Below are 22,766 nucleotides of genomic sequence, written 5' to 3' on the forward strand. Positions count from 1 at the left end.
TGGTATTTTAATACAAAAGGTAGTGTGGTACATACTGCATCAACTGTAAAATCTTCGGGGAAGATTTGCGTTCCATGGCCGCTCTGTCTCCTTGCCGAAGTCGTCCCTCTTGCGTGCTCGGGGCTTCTGAGCGTCGATCAGGTAGTAGGAGTCGTTGCCTAGTACTTTGTTGATGATGAAAGGGCCTTCCCAAGGCGGCGACAGCTTGTGCTTGCCAGTTGTTCGCTGGATCAGCTGGAGTACGAGGTCGCCTTCTTGGAAAGATCTTGGCCTGACCTTCCTATTGTGGTATTGGCGCAGGCTCTGCTGGTAGATGCTGGACCGGCTGAGTGCCAACAACCGGCCCTCTTCCAGCAGATCGACGCCGTCTTGTCGTGCTTCTTCTGCTTCCTCCTCGGTGTACATGGTGACTCGTGGGGAGTCGAACTCTATGTCCGTTGGGATGACGGCTTCGGCACCGTAGACGAGGAAGAAGGGCGTGAAGCCGGTTGACTTGTTTGGAGTCGTGCGCAGACTTCAGAGGACGGCTGGCAGCTCATCGAGCCAGCAGCCAGCCGAGCGCTCTAGAGGCTCGATTAACCGAGGCTTGATGCCGGACAGGATGAGGCCGTTTGCTCGCTCCACTTGGCCGTTTGACTGCGGGTGGGCGACGGAGGCTAGGTCCAGTCGGATGCCCTGTGTTGCGCAGAAACGGGCCAAGGCGCCTTTGGCAAAATTTGTGTCGTTGTCGGTGATGATGCTGTGTGGTATGCCGTACCGAATTGTGATATCGGTGATGAAGGTCACGGCAGTCGGACCGTTCAGTTTCTTGATTGGCTTTACTTCCACCCACTTGGTGAACTTGTCCACTGCGACAAGTAGGTGAGTCAGACCACCTCGTGCTGTTTTGAATGGTCCCACCATGTCTAGACCCCAAACTGCGAAAGGCCAAGCAATGGGAATGGTCTTGAGCGCGGAAGCCGGCTGGTGCGTCTTGGAGCTGAACTTCTGGCACCCTTTGCATTTTTGGACCAACTCCTTGGCCTCTTCCAAGGCAGTCGGACAAAAGAAACCGTGCCGAAAAGCTTTGGCGACGAGTGCTCTTGAAGCCGCATGGTGGCCACATTCGCCTTGATGGATGTCTTTAAGGATCGCCTCGCCTTGCTCTGGCTCTACGCAGCGCTGGTAGACACCAGTGACGCTGCGTCTGACCAGCTCTCTGTTGATTATGGTATAGGCTGCTGCCCGGCGTTGTACTTGCCGAGCTGAGATCTCATCAGTTGGTAGCTCTTTGTTCACCAGAAATTTGAGGATGGGCTGGGCCCATGAGGGTGCTGCTATTTCGTCGACTATCAGGACTGCGACTTGGACGAGGGCGGCTGGGCTGGGAGGCGGCGGGCTGGAGTCAACAGTCGCTTGTTGGGCTGATGAAGTCCCCAGGCCGACTGGCTCGGTCCTTGGGCCGAGTTCTGGAATCTTCGAGTCCGTCACCGCAGTCCCCGGGCCGGGCTCGACTAAAGCAGCTTTGGAGTCGCCCACCAAAGTCCCCGTTCCGACTGCCGGAGCAATGGAGTCAGATCCACCGTCTTAGGGAGGAGCCGGCACAAAGATGGAGTCTGATTCTGGTGAAGGCTTGACAGACGGCTTGAGAAGGCGTTGAAGGGCGACGCCAGATGGAATTGCTTGGCAGGTAGAGCCGATTCGTGCCAAGGCGTCTGCTTGGTCGTTGTCGTTTCTTGGCACATGGAGGAACTCGCACCCTTCGAAATACCCGCTGAGTTGCTGCACGAGGAAACGGTAGCTCGCCATGTTTGCGTCTTTTGCGTCCCAGTCGCCAGACGACTGCTAGACCACTAAGTCCGAGTCACCATAACACAAGATCCGGCGGATGCCAAGCTCTTTGGCAAGCCGGAGCCTGTGAATGAGCGCCTCGTACTAGGCCACGTTGTTGGAGGCGGCAAAATGGATTTGCAGTGCATACTTGAGCTTGTCGCCTTTGGGAGAGGTGAGGACGACGCCGGCTCCCAAGCCGGTGCGCATCTTGGAGCTGTCGAAGTGCATCCGCCAATGGGTGGAGTCAGGCGCTGGAGGCAGGTACTGGGTCTCGGCCCAGTCGACGAGGAAGTCGGCCAGTGCTTGTGACTTGATAGCGGTGCGGGGCTGGTAGTAGATGGTGTAAGGAGCCAGCTCTATGGCCCACTTGGCCACTCGACCAGAGGCATCGCGGCTGCCGATGATCTCGGCAATTGGAGCCGTGCAGACCACCGTGATTGGATGTTCTTGAAAGAAAGGCTTCAATTTCTTGGCAGCAAAGTGCACGCCATATCACATCTTCTGGTAGTGGGGGTAGGTCTGCTTGGAGGTCGACAGTACCTCGCTCAGGTAATATACTGGTCACTGGACAGGTAGCGCCTTGCCTTCCTCCTTGCGCTCTACTACGATGACTGTGCTGACTACCCGACTGGTGGCAGCGATGTACAGGAGCATAGGTTCCTTGGGAGTCGGAGCCGCCAGGACAGGTGGAGTAGTCAGCATTTTCTTCAACTGGTGGAAAGCTTCGTCCACCTTATGATTCCACTCGAAAAAAGTGGTCTTCTTCATGAGTTGGTATAAGGGAAGAGCTTTCTCGCCCAGCCGACTGATGAATCGACTGATGGACGCCAGGCAGCCGGTGAACTTCTGCACATCCGGCAGTCGGCTAGGTACCTCCATTCTCTCGATGGCCTTGATTTTTATTGGGTTGCATTCTATGCCGCCCTCAGAGACCAGGAAACCTAGCAGCTGGCCGGCTGGTACTCCGAAGACACACTTCTCGGGGTTGAGCTTGATCTGCAACCGGCGCAGGTTCTCAAAGGTCTCCTTGAGGTCTTCCAGCAATGTTCCTCGCTTTTCCGTCTTCACCACTACATTGTCCACGTAAACGTGGGTGTTCCTACCGAGCTGCTTGAGGAGGCACTTCTGCATGCAACGCTGAAAGGTGGCGCCGGCATTTCTCAAACTGAACGTCATGGTGAGGTAGCAGAATGCTCCAAACGGCGTGATGAAGGCGGTCTTCAATCTATCAGCCGGGTCCAGCTTGATCTGGTGATATCCTGAGTACGCATCCAAGAAACTCAACAGCTCGCATCCGGCTATGGAGTCTACCACCTGATCAATTCTCGGCAGAGCAAACGGGTCCTTGGGGCAGGCCTTGTTGAGGCTCGTATAGTCAATACACATTCACCATTGCTTGTTCTTCTTTAGCACCAGGACCGGATTTGCCAGCCACTCCGGGAAGAAAACTTCCATAATGAAGCCGGCTGCTAGGAGTCGGGCTATCTCTTCTCCGACAACTCTTCTCTTCTCTTCTGATAAGCGGCGTAGGGGCTGCCTGACCGGCTTTGCATCAGATCGGACGTGTAACTTGTGCTCGGCGAATTCCGTCGACACACCTGGCATGTCTTTGGGAGACCACGCGAAGATGTCCCGATTCTCACGGAGGAATTCGACGAGCTCGCCTTCCTATTTGCTGTCAAGGTTTGCACCTACGACGGCGTACCTCTCTGGGTGCTCCGGATCCAAGGATATCTTCTTTGTCTCTTTGGCCGGCTTGAACAAACCTTCGGCTTCCGACTCCTTCGGGTTGGGCGATATCTCCGGCTGCTTGCCGGCCATCGCCACAGCTCGCTCAAGGAGTCGCTTCTCGGCCGCAATCACCAGGGACTCGGCCAGCCGACTGCTCTCAGCTGCACAAGCGGACGACTTCCGGTAGTCGCCGGCCACAGTCAGAATTCCCCTGGAACTGGGCATCTTCATCTTGAGGTAGGCGTAGTGGGGGACCACCATGAACTTGGCCAAGGCGGGCCGGCCAAGTAGCGCATGGTACGGGCTTTCGAGGTCCACCACCTCAAACCAAACAGACTCTCTTCGGAAGTGATCTTTGTCCCCAAAGAGGACGTCAATCAAGATCTTGCCGATTGGTGAATAGGAAAGCCTAGGAACAATGTCGTGGAACACAGTCTGGTTGTTCAGAAGCTGTCTCAGCTTGATTCCTAACTTCTCCATGGTGTCCTTGTACAGGATGTTGATGTTGCTGCCCCCATCTATCAGAACTCGCGAGAAACGCGCAGCCCGTTTGTCCGTGGCAAAGGTGGCGTCCAGGACCAAGGCGTAGGAGCCCGGACTCGGCATTACTTCTGGGTGGTCAGCCCTGCTCCAGCTGATGGGCCTCTCTGACCAGTGCATGAACTCTGGCGTCTCCGTGGCTACCGCGTTCACCTCTTGTCGCTGTAGCCGCCTGCTGTGTCGATCGTCAGCCACACTGGTGAACACCACATAGGGTCCGTGCTCTTCAGGGTACTCGTCTTGTACTGCGCCGACTGGCCTGACTGCCGGCTGCTGTGGCGAAGGCGGAGGCGGCTGCCCAGCAGGCGGGGGTGGCAGGAGGCCGTCTCCCTTGGCGATCCTGGTGAGCCAGTGGCACTTCCGGGTGGTGTCATTTGATGGCTTCGCGCCGTTGTGGAACTTGCAAGGTCCATCCAAGGTCTGCTCGTAGGAGAAGGCTGGCAACCAGTTCGGCTTGCCGCCTTTCTGTCGCTTGGGAGGAGGCTGCTCTTCTGGCTGCTGGGCTTCGACGGTCGCGACCTGCCGGCTGCTGGAAGCCGGCTGCGGCGCCTTGCGCTTGTGGTCGCCCTGCTGTTGTCGTCGGCCGGCGTCCGCTGCCGGAGTTCTGGGAGCCTGAGGAGCTACCTTGCCAGTCGTGCTGATTTGAATTTCCGTCTTCATGGAGGAGTCGGCCGTAGCGTACTTGTCCGCTATGATCAGCAACTCGTCGAGGGTTTCTGGCTCGTCGCAGAGGAGCTTGTGCTTGAGGAGGGTGCCTTCTCGGCACCCGGCTATGAAGTACTCGATGGCCTGCACCTCGTGCACGCCCTCGCAGGAGTTCCCGAGCTCAGCCCAACGCGTGAGGTAGTCGCGAGTCGACTCATCAGGACCTTGCACGCACAAGGAGAGCTGACGAGGCTTGGGAGGACGCTTGTACGTGCTGGTGAAGTTGCGGACGAATGCTTCGGTGAAGTTGACCCAGCTGTTGATGCTGCGAGGCTTCAGGCTGTTCAACCACGTCCGGGTCGTGCCCTGGAGCATGAGCGGAACGTACTTTACGGCGACACGCTTGTTGCCGTTTGCTATGCTGACAGCCGTGGAGTAGTCGACTAGCCAGTCTTCCGGCTTCACGGAGCCGGTATACTTGGGCGTGTCTCTTGGGAGCGTGAACCCTCTGGGGAAGGGCTCGTCCCGAATGCGGGGCCCGAAACAAGGCGAACCCAGCTCGTCTTCTTCTTCCAGCGCTAGGGACCGGTGAAGTCGGTCGATCCGGTGGCGGGCGTCATTCTCCCCAACTCCCTCTTGGCGGCCAAGGCGGTCTCCGAGAGTCGGATGGTCAACAGGCGGCGGGGAGACTCGCCTCTCCTTGCGGGGAGGGGGAGGCGGACAGTCGTCCCGTCGTTCCACTGCTCTTGGGCGGCCGTCTCGGTCGCGCTCTATGGTAATCCGAGTCTGACTGTGGCTGACAGCCGGCTCCTTGTCCTTTCTCCCTCGGGTACCGCCAGTCGGCGTCCGAGACGTCGCGCCTTGATCTCGGTGCGGGTCGTCGTTTGGCCGCTGCGGTGCCTCCGTGCGGCAGCCGGCCTCGTTCTGCGCAGCGGCCGCGTCGAGGAGCCGCTGGACTCGCTTCATCATGAGGCGGCGCTCTTCGCCCTCGAAATTGTCCAGCTCATCCGCCGCTGCCTGGGCGGCTCGGATGTTCTCCGCTGGCGTGGCATACACGGGGCGGCTAGCCCCAAACAGGCTGGCGATGGCTACAACGCGCTGCTGAACCGCGCCAAGGCGGCTGGGCCTTGCCGGAGCCGGCGAGCCGCCAACAGCGCGATCCATCTCCCGCTGGTAAGCTTCTGACAAGCGTCTCATGCTGGCTAGCTTCTTCGCGCCTTCAACAAGCTGAAGGCGGCGCGCTTCTAGCGTCTCTGCGTCAGCATCTTCTGCAATGGGCGCAGCTAGATCTTGTAGCGCCGCGCCGAGTGAATCGGGCGCCCTTCCACCAGGGAACTCGTCGTGACTGATGACCAGCACCTCAGTGACGATGCTCTCGTCGCTCTCCGCGTGGGGGAGAGGTTCCTCGTAGACCACCACGTTGGAGGGGAAAGCGTCGACCGACACGGTGTCGGAGTCGACCAGCATCGGGTCGGTGGAGCCTACGAACTCCAAGTCTACGACAGGCTCGCCGGAAACGTGGAGTTGATCGAGGAGGCCCGCGAGGAGGTTTTCGGGGCCGCCTACGCCTGCGTCGAACGCAGGTTCGTCGGAGAGGCAGACCTCGCCGACAAGTTCGGCCAAGGAGCTGGCTGCGCAGGCGATCTCCACGCCGCGCAGCGCGTCGACGCAAACTTCGTCTGGCGTGCCTGGCTGGCCGCGCTCGCCAGGGAGGAAAAGGGTTCCCGTCCAGAACAGATCTCCGGACGGCGGTGCATCATGCCCCACGGTGGACGCCAAATGTCGGGGGTTTGGTGCACATATGCCAACGGATGGCTTATCATGGTGGGGGCGAGTAGAACGTCGCCGGTGCCTGGAAACGGGATGAGGCGAAGACATGCACGCCGGCAAATCTTACCCAGCTTCGCGGCTCTCTGGGGAGATAATACCCCTACTGCTGCTCTGCAGGGTCTCCGCATGATCATTATAGTCAAGGATTTACACGGTTGCTCCTTGAGCTGTGTATGGTGGTAGGAAAGGGCAAGGCTAGCTCTCTCCCTCTATCTGGTGAGGTATAGAACTACTGAGATCCAACCCTTTGCATGGGTGCCCTAGGGGGTTTATATAGGCCTACCCCTCAGGGGTACAATGGTAATGTGACTGGGCGCCGGCCTAGCCGTCAGTGTCTCCAACCTCCGACTTCTCCGCCGACTGCTGGGGCCCGCTGACTGGTCTGGTACGGAGCCAACAGGCCGCGTCCGCCGCGGGCGGGTCTTGCCGGCTGCTGATTACTGTAGCCGTGCTCCTGATAATGCAAGCTTGGTCATGAGGTCGTGGCAACAGCCCTGCCGCCTGGCGGACGATCACTGTGGCCACTCCCCATCTCTTCTTGATTAATAGCGCGTGGGCCCGGGGGAGGGCTCGGCCGACTCCCCCGGGCCGACTCCCATTGGGTCCGACTGGCGGTGCCCCCGCCGTCTTCCGAGGTCTCGCTGGCTAGTGGACCCTGCTGCCTCCAGGCCGTACAGACAAGCCGTCGTGGACGCAGGACTAGGTACAGTGATGCTGATATCAGGGCCGGTTAGGCAACAGTGCCACGCCGCGGGGAGATCTTCCCAAGTACGGCGCGCTGTAGCCATGCCTGCCCTTGGTAAGGGTCAGGGAGTGGGCTTTATTGTAGCCACGCCCCTGCCCCGTCCTTCTTGATGAGGTCACGGTTTGTTGGAGTCGCCGGCCGACTCCTCAAAGCCGGCTTCTCTGGAAGTCGTTCCTGGGACTCGGCCATGAGCGGGCAGTTGGCCGCCTTGCCGTAGACTCCCTAGGAGGCGGCTCTTCGCCCTGTGGTCTTGAGGGGCGCAGCCTGCCCTGATGTCTTGAAAGGTCGTGGGCCTCGGGTTGGCCTACCCGTGGCCCATTACTCCGACAAGATGGCCGGAGGTGGCGCAGGCGGGCAGCGGCGGCAGTACCGTGGGTGAATCAGGGCGGCGGCGGCTGTGCGGGGGCAGAGAGAGGAAGAACGGAAAGGAAATGAAGGGCAGTTGGCGGTTGGCACGCGACCACCGTCTTTATATTAGAGGTGGAGATGCAAATTTGCATCATGAGGTGTTGTATTTTACATCTCCGAGAGGCGAAGATGTAATTTTTTTTTTTGCATCTACATCATTTGTTGGATGTGGGTTTTTGAAACTCGAAGATGCAAAGTTAGTTATCTTTGCATGTGGATCATCTATTGGAGATGCTCTTAAGCTTGGATTAGAGAGAACCCATTGCGCAATCTTGCTTAAATGATTCGTTAGCAACAAACACTCTTTCACAGATAAGAGTAAAGTTTTAACGAAATACTAACAAGTACGCATAATAAATGCTACCAGGTGGAGTTCATTTTAAGTTGGACTATAACCTGAAAAATTTGGTGCATGGCTTCGATTTGCTTCCTACACCGGTTTGAAATGACTCCGATTCTGTTCAATCAAATTAATTATGCGCGCCATGTTAATAAGCTGTTGATTAACTAATCGCATACAGTACCTGTTATTTTTGGAGCTGGAGCTGGGCCACTCGGGATGCTCGTTTCTGCAACGGCCTGAGAGCCGCCCGGGATGTCGTGGATGAAGTGGCAGTTGGAACCAAAGCAGCAACCTGCGGTACTGCACGACAGGAAACAACATGCGGATAAGTAATTGTGTGACGATCCACACGAACGGATCGCACGAGGGGAATGGGGGAGAGATTCAGAGAAGGGGGAAAGTAGCTTTACTGGGATGAGAGGAAGGTTCAGATACAGGTAGACGACAGAGAGAACTCAATACACACACATGACTCACGCGCCCACGCAGGGGCAGGTAAAGTAGCCTCTCGCCACTCTGTCCCGATGCTGACTTGGCCCGATGACTTGTTCCTCCTCCTCCTATTGGCTGATCAGGTCCACCGTGGCACTAGTGGGCGCAGGTGTGACATTTCCCCCTCCATCAGCAGGAGCGTCACCTGGCGCTCCGGCCGGCTCTCTCCAGATGGCGGCGGCCGGGAAACGAAGCTTGAGCGTCTCGAAATCCTTCCATGTCACGGCTGCTGGTGAAGCGGAGTTCCAGCGCACCTGAACTTGAATCAGAGTTGCGTCGCCGCGCTTCACCATGCGTCTGTCGATGATCTCCACGGGCGCCTTCTCCACCAGAGTCAGGTCCGGTGGCTTGGGCAGCTCAGCGAAGACCGGCGTGTAGTTGGGCGTGTACGGCTTCAGTTGGGAGACGTGGAAGACGTTGTGGATGCGACTGTCCGGTGGCAGCATCAATTTGTAGGCGAGGGTCCCGATCTTGGCCTCCACCTTGAATGGCCCGAAGAATTTGTAGGCCAGCTTGGCGCAGGGTCAATTGACGACGGAGGACTGCGCGTACGGCTGAAGCTTCAGCAGCACGTCCTCGCCCACCTGAAAGCTTCGTTCCGTGCGATGGCGATCCGCCTTCTTCTTGAAGCGTTGCTGAGCTCGCAGCAGTTGCTGACGAAGACGGGCGGTGTGCGCGCCCCAGTCCCACTGCTCGTTGTCGAGGACCGGCGCCGGCTTGTCGTCCCAGAGTGCTGTGGCCCCCAAATTGGGCTCGGTGCCATACAGAGCTTTGAACGGGGTGCAGTTAAGGGAGGCGTGGAAGGAGGAATTGTACCAGAATTCCGCGGCTGGAAGCCACCGGCGCCAGCGACTGGGGTCGTCATGGATCGCACAGCGCAAGTACATCTCCATGCATTGGTTGACCCGCTCGCTTTGGCCGTCCGTCTGCGGGTGGTAAGCCGTAGAGTACAACAGCTTGGTGCCGGTGGCCGCAAACAGCTTGCGCCAGAGCGCGCTGGTGAAGACGCGATCGCGGTCGGAGACGATCGAATTTGGGACGCCGTGGAGCTTGACGACGTTGTCCCAGAATGCTCGTGCCACCTTGGTGGCGTTGAATGGGTGACGGAGGGGGATGAAGTGTGCAAATTTGGTAAGGCGATCGACGACCACCATGATGGAGTCGTATCCTTCCGAGGTCGGCAGCCCCTCGACAAAGTCCATCGTGAGCTCCTGCCAGGGTGCCGTGGGAACAGGCAAGGGAGCCAATTGTCCAGGCGGCCGGCAGTGCTCGTGCTTCGCCTGCTGGCACACCAGGCATTGCTTGACGAAGTCGTCGATGTCGCGCTTCTGCCCAGGCCAGAGGAAGAGCTTCTTGACACGCTGGTGCGTGGCGGTGATGCCGGAGTGTCCCCCCACCGCGCTGTCATGGAATGCACTGATGAGCTTTGTGCGGAGCGCCGTGTTGCTGCCGATCCAGAGCCTGTCACCGCGGCGAATCAATCCTTTGTGCAGCTCGAACCCCTCCTCGTCTGGGCTGTGGATGGCGAGGCGGGAGAGCATCTCTTGCGCTGTGGCATCCGTCGCGTAAGAATTGGCGACCTCTTGCACCCAAACGGGCTGGCAGAGGGAGAGCGCAGCCACGCTCAGTGCAGCGCCCACCCGCGACAGAGCGTCTGCTGCCCCGTTGTCTGCTCCTCTTCGGTACTGAAATGTGAACTGCAACCCCACTAGTTTGGACATAGCCTTGCGTTGCAGATCTGTCTCCAGTTGTTGGTCCCCCAAATTGGACAGGCTTTTGTGATCTGTAAGGATGGTGAATGTCCCGCGCTGAAGATAAGCACGCCACTTCTCCACGGCCATCATCACTGCAAGAAACTCTTTCTCATATGCAGACAGTTTTTGATTCCGAACACCCAGTGCCTTGCTGAAATATGCCACCGGATGACCCTCCTGGACGAGCACCGCGCCGATGCCAGTGTCACATGCGTCTGTCTCGACTACGAACGGCTTGTCAAAGTCCGGCAGAGCGAGAACAGGTGTGCTTGCCATGGCGCGCTTGAGCAGATCGAATGCCGTTTGTGCTTGTTCAGACCAGGTGAAGCCCTTCTTCGTCAGTAAGTTGGTGAGCGGCTTGGCAATGATGCCATAGCGTGCTACAAACTTTCTGTAGTAGCCAGTTAAACCGAGGAATCCGCGGAGTTCAGTGGCTGTCGTGGGCACCGGCCACTGCAGCATCGCCTGGGTCTTGTCGGCGTCCGTGGCCACTCCTTCCTTGGAGATGATGTGCCCCAGGTACTCAATGCTATCCTGCGCAAAGGAACACTTCGAGGCCTTGACGAACAATTCATGCTGACGAAGGAGCTCAAACACTTGCCTCAGATGCTCGACGTGCTCTTCCAGGGTGCCACTGAAGACCAGAATGTCGTCGAGGAAGACGATGACGAACTTGCGCGCGTGCTTGCCGAAGATTGCATTCATCAGGCACTGGAAGGTTGCCGATGTGTTCGTCAGGCCGAACGGCATTACTCGAAACTGAAAGTGGCCATGGTGCGTTTTAAACGCGGTCTTGTGCTCGTCTTCTTCTCGCATACGGATTTGGTGATAGCCGGCGCGGAGGTCGAGTTTGGAGAAGTAAGCCGCGCCGGCCAGTTCGTCGAGCAGTTCGTCGACGATCGGCAAGGGAAACCGGTTCTTGATGGTGATGTCGTTGAGCCGCCTGTAATCGATGCAGAAACGCCAAGTCCCGTCCTTCTTCTTGACGAGGAGAACTGGTGCCGCGAAGGGACTCACGCTGTGGGTGATGACGCCGGACTGCAGCATTTCGTCGACTTGGCGCTCGATCTCATCCTTTTGCAACGGCGAGTACCGGTACGGCCGCCCGTTCGCCGGTGGTGCGCCTTCCACCAGGGTGACGGCATGATCATACTGCCGGTGTGGTGGCAGTTTCTTGGGGTCGCCAAACACGTCGGCAAAGTCCTCGAGGACCGCTTGCACTGCTGGTGGAGGTGGTTTGTCCTTGTCCGTGCTCGGCGCCCGCCAGTCCACGACTGCCATGTACCAGATATCGTTCCCGGCGTGCCACTTGGCGAACTGATCCGGCTCGATGTAGGCGATGTTGGTAGTTGTGCCCTTGGGTCGAACACCTTGCAGTGTGACGGTCTTGCCCTGGTGCGCGAAGGAGATGGTCTTGTCCAGCCAGTGACAGTTCATGGGGCTGTTTTGTTCGAGCCAGTCCATGCCCAGCACGCCGTCGTATGCCCCGAGCGCAAGCTGGCGCATGTCCGTACTGAATGTGTGTCCTTGGCACCACCACTGGACAGCCGGGATCATGCTGTCGCAAACCAGGCGCTCCCCATTGGCGACACGCACTTCCACGGGCGGCAGAGGTATGCCAGTGGCCTTGATCCGTTCCGCGAACGCCTGGGATATGAAGCTGTGTGTGCTGCCCGAGTCCACGAGCAGCAGCATCACCGGATTTCCCACCATGGCGCGAAGGCGGATAGTGCGCGGTGAGTCCCCGCCAGAGACCGCATGAGTGGAGATGAGGCAACACTCTGGTGCAGGTTGCGCCGGCTCCGGTGCGTCCAACAGGTCGAGTGCGTGCATGGCATCGTCAGTGAGCACCTCGCCGTAGTCGCCCACTTGGATGGTGAGCAATTGCGTCTGTTGCTTGCAACGATGCTCGCGGGAGTATCTGTCGCCGCACTTGAAACAGAGCCCGTTGGCACACCGGAAGTCGCGGAGTTGACGCTCGCGAGCGCACTCGTCGCTGGCCGGTCGAGCCACCGCTGCCGCTGCGGGTGATTGCGGGGGAATCGCGGCGGGCAGAGGCGGGGGCCGCCCGGCTGGGATCGGTCGAGGGCGTGGGCGGCGCACGTCATTTTCTTCCTCCTGAATGCGAGCCAGCACCGAAGCGCGCGTGATGCTGGTCGGAGCCTGAAGGCGTACCGCTGCGCGAAGATCGTCCCGTAATCCGAGGAGGAACTGGGTGACGAAGAAGCGCGGGCTCAGCGAGGCATCGAGGGCGAGTAGATGGTACATGTGAGCTTCAAAGGCCGATCGATACTCCGCCACCGTGCCGGTTTGCCGCAGATGCAGCAGCTGATTCATCTCCAGTTCGAACTCCTCCGCCCCAAATTCTTCGCGGATCGCCGCGCAGAAAGCGTCCCAGCCCAGAGCACGATGAGCCTGACGGTACGCCTGAAGCCAGTGGGCTGCCTGTCCTTCGATGTACAGCGTCGCCGTGGTCACCCAGTTGTGTGGCGGCACGCGGTACAACTCGAAGTAGGCGACGCAGCGATCGATCCATAGGTACGGCGCGGAGCCGTCGAACTTTGGAAAATCATGCTTGGGAGGCTTGGTGAAGTACTCCTCTGGCCGTGGCATCTCCATGTCGTGGTGGCCCGGAGGGAAGTCCCCGTGGTGTGGGCCGTCCCCACGCCCCCCTTCGTGTCAGAGTTGAAGCAGAGGAGGGCCGTTGTTGACGAGGCGGGGTTGCGGCGCGTGTGGATCCGCCGGTGCCGCCGAGGAGCCGGTGAGGGGGTCGCCCCAGGGTGTACTTGGTGGTCGGCCGTGCGGCGAGGTCGCTGGTGGTGGTGGTACGGTGTCGCGCTGCTGACGAACCTCGTCGACGTCTGCCTGCGTCAGATCCACCTGCCGGCGCAGGTGCGCGAGATCGACGGTGACCTGCTTGTTGAAGGCGAGATGCGCCTCCGTTTGCTTATCGCCTGCGATTTTGCTCTCGTCGAAGCGGTTGAGCAGGGACGAGAGCATGGACTTGATTTCCTCCGATGATTCGGCCATGGCGAGAAGGATATGCTTGGTTTGTGCGGAGGGTTTGGAAGGGGGCGCCGTCCGGCTCGGTCGATCTAACCCTGCTTGGGATTTTGTGTCGATTTGCCGGAGCAAATCAACACCCAGAGCAGTGGATGTTACAGATCGATCTCGCGGCGGAGTGGGAGGAAGAAAATTTCTGGCCGGGATCGCAGAAGGCTCTGATTACCAGTTGTGACGATCCACACGAACGGATCGCACGAGGGGAATGGGGGAGAGATTCAGAGAAGGGGGAAAGTAGCTTTACTGGGATGAGAGGAAGGTTCAGATACAGGTAGACGACAGAGAGAACTCAATACACACACATGACTCACGCGCCCACGCAGGGGCAGGTAAAGTAGCCTCTCGCCACTCTGTCCCGATGCTGACTTGGCCCGATGACTTGTTCCTCCTCCTCCTATTGGCTGATCAGGTCCACCGTGGCACTAGTGGGTGCAGGTGTGACAAATTGAACCTGAACTAACGGAACAAGAAGGCAATCAGTGTCCCGCAGTCGTGCGAGCTGCAGAGTTCAGGCGAGAACGTGAACGAGAGAGAGAGTTTTGCGCAGTGCAAAGTGTCGCTGCTTTTGTTGTTTATATCTGAACTTATACAGGAAGCAAAAGTGATCGTGGCTTCAGCCACGCCCCCACGGACGCGATCGTGCCATCCCACGATACCAAGGCGTGTTGAGCTACTGGCCTCACACAAAACGTGGGCAGGATCCGGCTAGTCCGGCTAACTGAATGCTAACAGAAAATCTGACTAACTAACTGAAACTGACAGCTAACCTGACAGCTAGATTATTCAACAATCTCCTCCTAATCTAGATGTTCCTGATGTCGACGATTCCGATCCTCTCGCGCATAGCCTGGAACCTGACGCGCCCGAGCGATTTGGTCAGAATATCAGCGAGCTGATCGTCGGTGTTCATGTACTCCACGGCGATCTAGCCGTTCTCGACGCTCTCCCTGATGAAGTGGTAGCGCGTCTCGATGTGCTTGCTTCGCCCGTGGAACACTGGATTCTTGCAGAGTTGGATTGCAGACAGATTGTCCACAAGAAGAGTGGTTGGTGCAGCTTCCTTCCCGAGCAGATCGGCGAGCAACAGGCTCAGCCAAACGCCCTGGCAGGCTGCGGTGGCGCCGGCAATGTACTCGGCCTCGCACGAAGACAAGGCAACAACCTTTTGCTTCTGCGATTGCCAACTCATCGGGCTTGAGCCGAGGAAGAAGATGAAGCCAGAAGTGCTCTTCCGATCATCAACGTCCCCGACGTGGTCGGCGTCGTTGTACCCAATGAGAGTGCATCCTCCTTTGTTGGTGAAGCGGCAGCCAAAGTGAATTGTCCCGGCGATGTACCGGAGGATGTGCTTGACAGCACTCATGTGCTCCGTCATCGGCGACTCGAGGAAGCGACTGACGTAGCCCACAGCGAACGAGATGTCCGGACGCGTGTGAACTAAGTAGCGCAGGCTACCGACCATGCTGCGGTAGAGGTGGGCGTCCGTCGATGGCGTCGAGCTGTCCCTGCTCAGGCGTAGACGTGGCTCCATCGGGACATGGACTGTCTTGCAGTCCGACATCCCAGCACGCTCCAAGAGCTTGGTGGCGTATGCCGCTTGGCACACGGTGATCACGTCGGGGCGCTGGCGTACCTCCAGCCCGAGGTAGTAGGTGAGGAGCCCGAGATCGCTCATCTGGAAGCGACGAGTCATCTCCCCCTTGAACGTGTCGATGGCGGTGGTGCTGGCCCCGGTGATGATGAGGTCATCGACGTACACTCCGAGCAGCAGCCGATCGTTGCCGGTGCCGCGGTGATACACCGCCTGCTCTGACAGAGTGCGTGTGAACCCAAGTTCAGACAGCATGGTGTCCAGCTTGGTGTTCCACGCGCGCAGGGCCTGACGCAGCCCGTAGAGAGCTTTGCGAAGCCGCAACACCTTGTGCTCGCCGCCGGTGTGGGAGAAGCCTGGGGGTTGCGCGACGTAGACCTCCTCGTCCAGATCGCCGTTCAGGAACGCTGTCTTGACATCGAGGTGGTGGACCTCCCAGTACTCGTGCGCCGCGATCGACAGCAGAACCCTGACGGAGTCCAGCCGCGCGACCGGAGCAAAAACCTCGTCAAAGTCGATACCGGCGCGCTGGACGAAACCCTTCGCCACGAGCCTGGCCTTGTGCTTGACGACGTTGCCGTTGGAGTCTTTCTTCACCTTGAACACCCATTTGAGGCCAATTGGGTGTTTACCTGCAGGCAGATCGGTGAGGTACCAAGTTTCATTGTCCTCGATCGCCCGCATCTCATCGAGCATGGCGATCCTCCACCTCTCATGCGGCTCCGCTTCGGTGAACGTGGTAGGCTCCTCGCACGCCCCAAGATGCAGCTCACCGTCCTCCATCGCCAGAACATAGTCCTGTAGGCGAGAGTTCGGCTGAACGATGCCATCCCGTGCGCGCGTCGTCATCTGATGAACTGGTGGCACCTGCTGGACAGGGGCGGAGACACATCGCTTTGCCGCTTCAGCGGCGTTCTCTGGTGATGGAACAGCCGTGTCCGGCTCCTCGACGGCAGGCGAGTCGACAGGCGGTGTGCTGTCCGTGTCGGGCGACGCGCTGCCAGCACGTACTGGCGAAGAGCTGGCTCCTCCAGAGCTCGTACTTCCAGCATCAGCGGCGTGGCGAGCCGCGCCCGTGTCACTCCGACACGGCATGGTGAAGACGTCCTCGATGGTGAAGCTGCCGTCGCCGCCGTTTCCTTCCCAGTTCCAGCTTGCCGTTTCGTCGAAGACGACGTCCCTCGAGATGATGACGCGCTTGGCCACCGGATCGAAGAGTCTGTACGCCTTTGTGCCCGCCTCATAGCCGAGGAAGACAACTTTTGTGCTGCGGTCGTCGAGTTTGGCCGCGTGCGGGCGAGTGACCTTGGCGTAGGCGACGCAGCCGAAAGTTTTGAAGAAGTGCACCGCCGGTTTCACGCCGTGCCACGCCTCATAAGGCGTGCATCCATCGAGAGCCTGCGTGGGCGAGCAGTTGAGCAGAAGCACAGCCGTGGTGACTGCCTCCCCCCAAAACTCGTTCGGCACGCATCTCGCCTTGAGCAAGCACCGTGCCATGGCCACGATGGTTTGGTTCCTCCTCTCGACTACCCCGTTCTGCTGGGGCGAGTACGGGGCAGTGAGGTGTCGCTGCGTCCCTTCTCCTGCACAATAAGCAGCGAATTCCACCGAAGTGAACTCACCGCCTCTGTCCGTGCGCAGTGTGCGGAGCTTGCGGCCGGTCTCCGTCTCAACGGTGGCCTGGAAGTTCTTGATCGCGGCTGCAGCTTCGTCATTTGAGCGCAGCAAGACAAGCCACATGTAATGACTCATGTCGTCGACGAGGAGAAGGAAATGGCGCTTCCCGCCGTGCGTGGCCGGCGAGATTGGGCCGCACAGGTCACCGTGCACCAGGTCGAGGCGGTCACTGGCGCGGTAGCTCGCTGTTCGTGGGAACGATGCGCGACGTTGCTTCCCGAGCAGACAGCCGTCACACACCTGATCCACATGCTGGATTGAAGGGAGCCCGCGCACCATGTCCGACGACGCCAGCTTGCGGAGCGCGTCGAAGTTGAGGTGGCCGAACCTCTCGTGCCACGTCCAGGCCACCTGATCGACGCGAGCGGTCATGCAGACCGGCTTGGCGAGCATGGCTGGGAGCTTGTACAGGCGGTTGCCGCTGCGGGCAACACGCGCGATCAGCTTGCCGCTTCTGTCCCGGACCCGAAGCAGACCGTCGTGGATCGACACCTCGCAGCCCACCTCATCGAGTTGACCTATAGAAATGATGTTGTTCTGCAGCTTTGGGATGAAGTAGACCTGGGTGAGTGCTCGATGACGTCCGTCTTTTGCGACGAAGAGAACGGTGCCACGCCCGCATATCTCAACTGCGGAGCCATCGCCGAAACGAACGCGCCCCGTGATGCCGGTGTTCAGCTCGGAGAAGGCGTCGCGGTCGCCGGTCATGTGGTTCGACGCTGCCGTGTCGATGTACCACAGGTTATCGTGCCGTGCCGCTGCATCGCCGATAGTGACGTTGGCGTTCTGCTCGTCGAGGAAGACCTGGCCGCCTTCCTTGTCGTGGTCAGGTTCGGAGCTGAGGGAGACGATGTGCGCCATCAGGAGACTCCCTTCTTCTTCCTCGTCCACCCGCGCGATGTTGTCCTCGTCGCGCTGCTTCTTGCGATAGTCACGCGCCCAGTGCCCGTTTTTGTTGCAGTAGCGGCACTTGTCGTCGCGGGTGGCCAGGCGCCCGCCGTTGCGGGGCGGCGCGCCAGCCTGGTTCTTGCCCTTCTGCTGTCCGCGCCCACCGCGGTTCTGGTTCTTGCCCTTCTGCTGCCCATTGCTGGACTGGCCCTCGCCGCGCTGCTTGCATCGCGCTTCCCACTCCTCCTCAGTGAGGAGCAGGCGAGTTCCTCCCGCGCTATCTTCTTCCTCCAGGCGCTCCTCAACCGAGCGAAAGCGCCCGGTCACCTCCTCAAGCGACAGCGTGCTGACGTCGAGGAGGGTCTCGATGGCAATGGCGACCTGGGAGTACTTCTTTGGAATGACGCGGAGAAACTTACGGACAACCTTCTCGTCGTCAACGGTGTCGCCGAGCGTGCGCAAGTTGTTGACGAGGGTGGTGGCGCGCATGGTGAACGCGTCGATGGTCTCGCCCTCCTTGAAGGCGAGGTTTTCGAAGTCCTTTCGAAGCTTCTGAGCGGTGGCCTTGCGTACCCGGCCCGTGCCCACCCGCATGGCGCGGATGGCCTCCCAGGCCTCCTTCGCCGATCGTTTGACGACGATGGACCCGACCATCTCAGGCGGCAGGCCACGAAGGATGGCGGCCATGGCGTACTTGTCGTCGCGGAAGGTGGCTGTCTCCTTCCCTTCGACCGCGTCCCAAAGTGTCGCGGCCTCCATCTGGACCTGCATGACAAGCGCCCACTCGATGTAGTTTGTCGTAGTGAGCATGGGCGGGGGGGGGCCGTGCCTCCGGGCTCGCGCACCAGGCGCTCCTGGACGACGATCTCCCAGCCGTTGCGTCGCGTCGAGCTCCTCCCACGCCTCATGCGCGGAGGAGTGTGCGACCGATCGCCAGTGTCGGCGCCGCGAGCCGCCGGAGGAGGCGAGTCGGTGGCCATGGTCCCCGGATCAACGGGCTCTGATGCCAATTGTCCCGCAATCGTGCGAGCTGCAGAGTTCAGGCAAGAACGTGAACGAGAAAGAGAGTTTTGCGCAGTGCAAAGTGTCGCTGCTTTTCTTGTTTATCTCTGAACTTATACAGGAAGCAAAAGTGATCGTGGCTTCAGCCACGCCCCCATGGACGCGATCGTGCCATCCCACGATACCAGGGCGTGTTGAGCTACTGGCCTCACACAAAACGTGGGCAGGATCCGGCTAGTCCGGCTAACTGAATGCTAACAGAAAATCTGACTAACTAACTCAAACTGACAGCTAACCTGACAGCTAGATTATTCAACAATCAGAACTGCATTGATGCCGAAGGTAATCAAATCATGTTTCTCTTTACCCCAAAACTGTGGAACAGTCGTCCTGCGGTAATTTTCAATTTTTCACTAATTAAGGTATATGTACTAGTACCTCCGTTTCAGTTTACAAGTCTTGCGCGTATACTTAAGTTGTCAATTTTATCCCCTTAATATAAACTATATAACACAAAAATTATACCGTCTGAAAATAGAACATCTGAAGTTTATATTGGTATATATTTTGTAATATATGACTTGTATTAGGTTGGTTAAATTGACGACCTAGAGGTACGAGCACGCCATGTCAACTGAGAGAGAGGTAGTACAAAGGATCAAAATAAAAAAAATACAGTACTCAGACCATGTTGGCGCTGTCCCAGAAAGGGATTACCTGAAGAACCTGACGCATGGCTTGGATTTGCTTCCTGCGCCTGCTTCAAACGCCTCCGGCACTGTTACACCAAAACAATCGATCATCGTGCGCTGCCAAGTTAATACGATAGCACAGTGCTCCCTCTGTAAAAAAACATTCTTATATTAGTTCACGGAGGAAGTACTATATACTGTACAGTATATGGAGAGGAAACGAGCAAGCCAGTTTCGTCTGCACTCACTCGGCTCGCTCACCTCGGTTTCGCCGAGGCAATTCCTGATCCCCTAGGCCTCCAGGTGCACCTCCAGCCGAGCGGGCAGCCAGAGTTTGGGAAGGAACCCACAGTGCCGCGTCATCGGGGTGCTTGGCCAAGTCGGCGTCGGCGGGCAGCAGCTTGCATGCCTCCAAGCTGCCGACGGCCAGCAGGAGCTCCCTCGAGTACGTCATCCTCTTCGTCCGCCTCGAGATGACGTCACTCCGCCCCTCCTTCTCCTCCCTTGCAACGATCGGCCGGTCAGATGAATCAATTGACAGACGGCCGTCGCTGTATGAACGAGCGTACCTCGGCGTGGCGACGGAGGGAGGAATAGCGGCATCATCACGAGGCGCCGAGGCCGAGCTCATCTCGCCGGCGGCGGGAACTCAGCCTAGTACGGCCGGGGCGGAGGGAGGCAAGTGGACGTGCGGCCGGCGGCGCCCCTCCTATGCTAGGGAGCTTTATACTATTAAAATGAACCCAGGAACGAGGCGTCGATTGTGACTTTCCCAGGCTTATTAATGTGCGAGCAGAGCTTCTTCAACTCCCCAGGCTTATTAATGTGCGAGCAGAGCACGAACGTTGAGATCGCAGACCAAGAGTCTGAGGGAAATCCTGTTGTTGGTCAGTGTTGCGACTCTGCAACTTAACATGTCTCCCCCGGCCTCGGCAACATCACGCAGAGGTTCAGGTTTCAACATGAAAGTTCATAGGCCGACTTGTTGTGGTATATCAAGTTCCGGTCAGTCAGATACTTCAGGAAATGAACATGTCAAGCTTTCTACTAAGACCACAACAGGCTGATAAGAGTCATGACAAATATGAAATCCATAAAATCGATGGCATAATCTCAGGGACAGTCAGAAAATCCATCATCAGCCCTCAAGGTTCAGAGTTACACCGACTAATCGCTACTACAAATCACGTTGGGTGAGGTTGATCAACCTCACACGGCAGCCGACTTGCGCAGCTCGTTCTCGCCATGGGCAAAGTGGCATCTGTCGCCAAACGTGCACGATCCTTTCGTGAAGTTGTCGCACAGCTTGGTCTTGAAGTTGCTTCCCTGCCCACTGCCGCCGCCGCCGCGGTGAGATCCTCCAGCCGGGATCACGCCCGGCGGAGGAGCGTTGGCACCGCCACTGATCCTGAAGATCAACTCCCTGAGCATGGCGCTGGCGTTGTTGATCTGATCAAACGTGCCCTCGAGCTCAATGTTTTTCAAGGCCTCGTTCGATTCGTGGTCCCGGATGGCCAGCTTGGCCCCGGTGACCCGGGATATCTGCTTTGTGTTGACTCCGCCCCGCCCGATGATGGCGCCTGCGAGGGATGCATTGACGCTGACCTTGGCTGTGGAAGAAGCCCCGAAGCCTGCCGGGGTGGCCATGCCAGGGCTGGGCATTGCCGGAGGTCCAAAGTGACCAGTGGGCCTTGGTCCCATATGGGGTGGCATGGAGTTGTTGATGAACGTCTGCTTGCCGAGCTCCCTCTCACCATGTGCAAAGTGGCACTTGTCGCCCCATTTGCATCCCTCTGCAGTGTTATACTTGTTGCACAATTTAGTCTTGACAGTTGGTGTAGGGTGGCCATCTGGAACAGCAGATCCTGAGGGCATTCTTCCTTGGGGATGTGCAAATGCTTGGCCACCTAGGTTGCTCATCTTTGCAACAGCCTGGTGGCCACCGGGGAAGTAATGGAGGAAATGGCAACCCTCACCAAAGGGGCAACCAGCGGTACTGCACAATGAGAATAAGATATGGGTAAGTAAATTAATTAGCAAAACAATTCATTTAAGCACAACTGATATTGACTGGGAGGATGCAGACATCAAAATTCATAAGCCAAAAGGCTCAGGAATATGATTACAGGTGTTGATAGCATCTGAAGAACAATAAACATCCTAGGGCAAACTTACAATCCAAATGGACAGAAGAGAAGTTCTACAGTGAATGATGTTCTGATATAGAGTGGAACTAATCTACATTTCGAATGTTTGTTGATAATAATCATTTCTCTGTGTTGGCTCATTCTGCATCACCAAATCATATGCAGTTTGGCAGACAAGAAACTATTCATGTGTGTTTCGGCAAGAGAAAAAATTGAACAGTTCCATAGTCAACATTCTCTGCTATATGTGTCTTCATCAAAGTACTTAAATACTGATGTTTGTTGAACGTCTGTTTCAGGAAGGCTCTCTTACGGATCATAAGTACAAATTTTATTACTGCTTGTGATGCTTCAATGACTCAACAAGCAACTGTTGATGGACATATAATTTTAAACCATACAGTAAAACTATTCTTGCATGTACCAAATGTTAGAATAAATAGTATATATCAAGAAGGATATATGTGGCAGAATTTCAGGTGTCCAACTCATATATTCAATCTTCTTTTCTCTCAATTTGATAAGAGGCTGTATCATGATATTACTGGCAGAATTTCAAGTGTCCAACTCATATATTCAATCTTCTTTTCTCTCAATTCAACAAGAGGCTGTATCATATGATATTACTGGCTGGTTGTTCGTCTGAAAAGAAGTTACATATCCTTATACTGTTCTTGCACTTTCACATATTCAGAAGTGATTTTGCACAGCCCATGCACATTCCAATTTTTACTCCAGTGGAAGTTCTTAAGCTTGGATTAGGGAGAACCTGTCGCACAATCTTGCTTAAATGATTTGTTAGCAGCAAGCATTCTTTCAAGATAAAAGTAAAGTTTTAACAAAATAACAGGTATGCAGAATAAATGTTACCAGGTGGAGTTCATTTTAAGTTGGACTATAACCTGAAAAATTTGGTGCATGGCTTCGATTTGCTTCCTACGCCGGTTTGAAATGACTCCGATTCTGTTGAATCAAATTAATTATGCGCGCCAAGTTAATAAGCTGTTGATTAACTAATCGCGATGCATAAAAGGACATTAATAGGCTGTTGACTAATTGTACAATATAGTGCATTAGTCGAAGCATAGATTACTAGTAGGAACTCTTCAGCTTGAACTAGTATCCAGCACTCAGAGCCTCGCTCCAAACTCCAGGCGAATTGTTGAGTAGGGAGCGAGGGCATGCCAAGTATTAATGCGCAGAATACAGAAAAAAAGAGGCAGACAGCTCCAATCGAGCAAGGCAACAATACGCGACATTTAATAGGCGAATATTCATGTGCTCGGGTAAAATTACTGATCCCCAACAAACCAGCATGCGGCGAATTGGCATATCGTAAGCAACGCGAGCTTCTGAATACCCCCAAAACCCAACCATGGAGAAGTACAGATCCCATCAGGCCACCG

At 57.0% G+C, this 22,766-nt stretch overlaps 1 protein-coding gene across 1 annotated transcript in view; it reads right to left on the reverse strand.

Moving 5' to 3' along the window:
• Nucleotides 1-20,280: 20,280 nt before the first annotated feature.
• Nucleotides 20,281-22,766, reverse strand: part of LOC119316483 (zinc finger CCCH domain-containing protein 14-like) — a 3,149-nt gene continuing 663 nt past the window's right edge. The window contains exons 2-3 of the mRNA XM_037590806.1: nt 22,263-22,323; nt 20,281-21,209 (exon numbers count right to left, since the gene is read on the reverse strand). Of these exons, the coding sequence (XP_037446703.1) occupies nt 20,423-21,209; nt 22,263-22,323 (848 nt within the window). The 3' untranslated portion in view covers nt 20,281-20,422. The remainder of the gene's footprint in view (nt 21,210-22,262; nt 22,324-22,766) is intronic.

The sequence above is a fragment of the Triticum dicoccoides genome, chromosome 6A, assembly GCF_002162155.2.
Source record: "Triticum dicoccoides isolate Atlit2015 ecotype Zavitan chromosome 6A, WEW_v2.0, whole genome shotgun sequence".
Classification (NCBI taxonomy): domain Eukaryota; kingdom Viridiplantae; phylum Streptophyta; class Magnoliopsida; order Poales; family Poaceae; genus Triticum; species Triticum dicoccoides.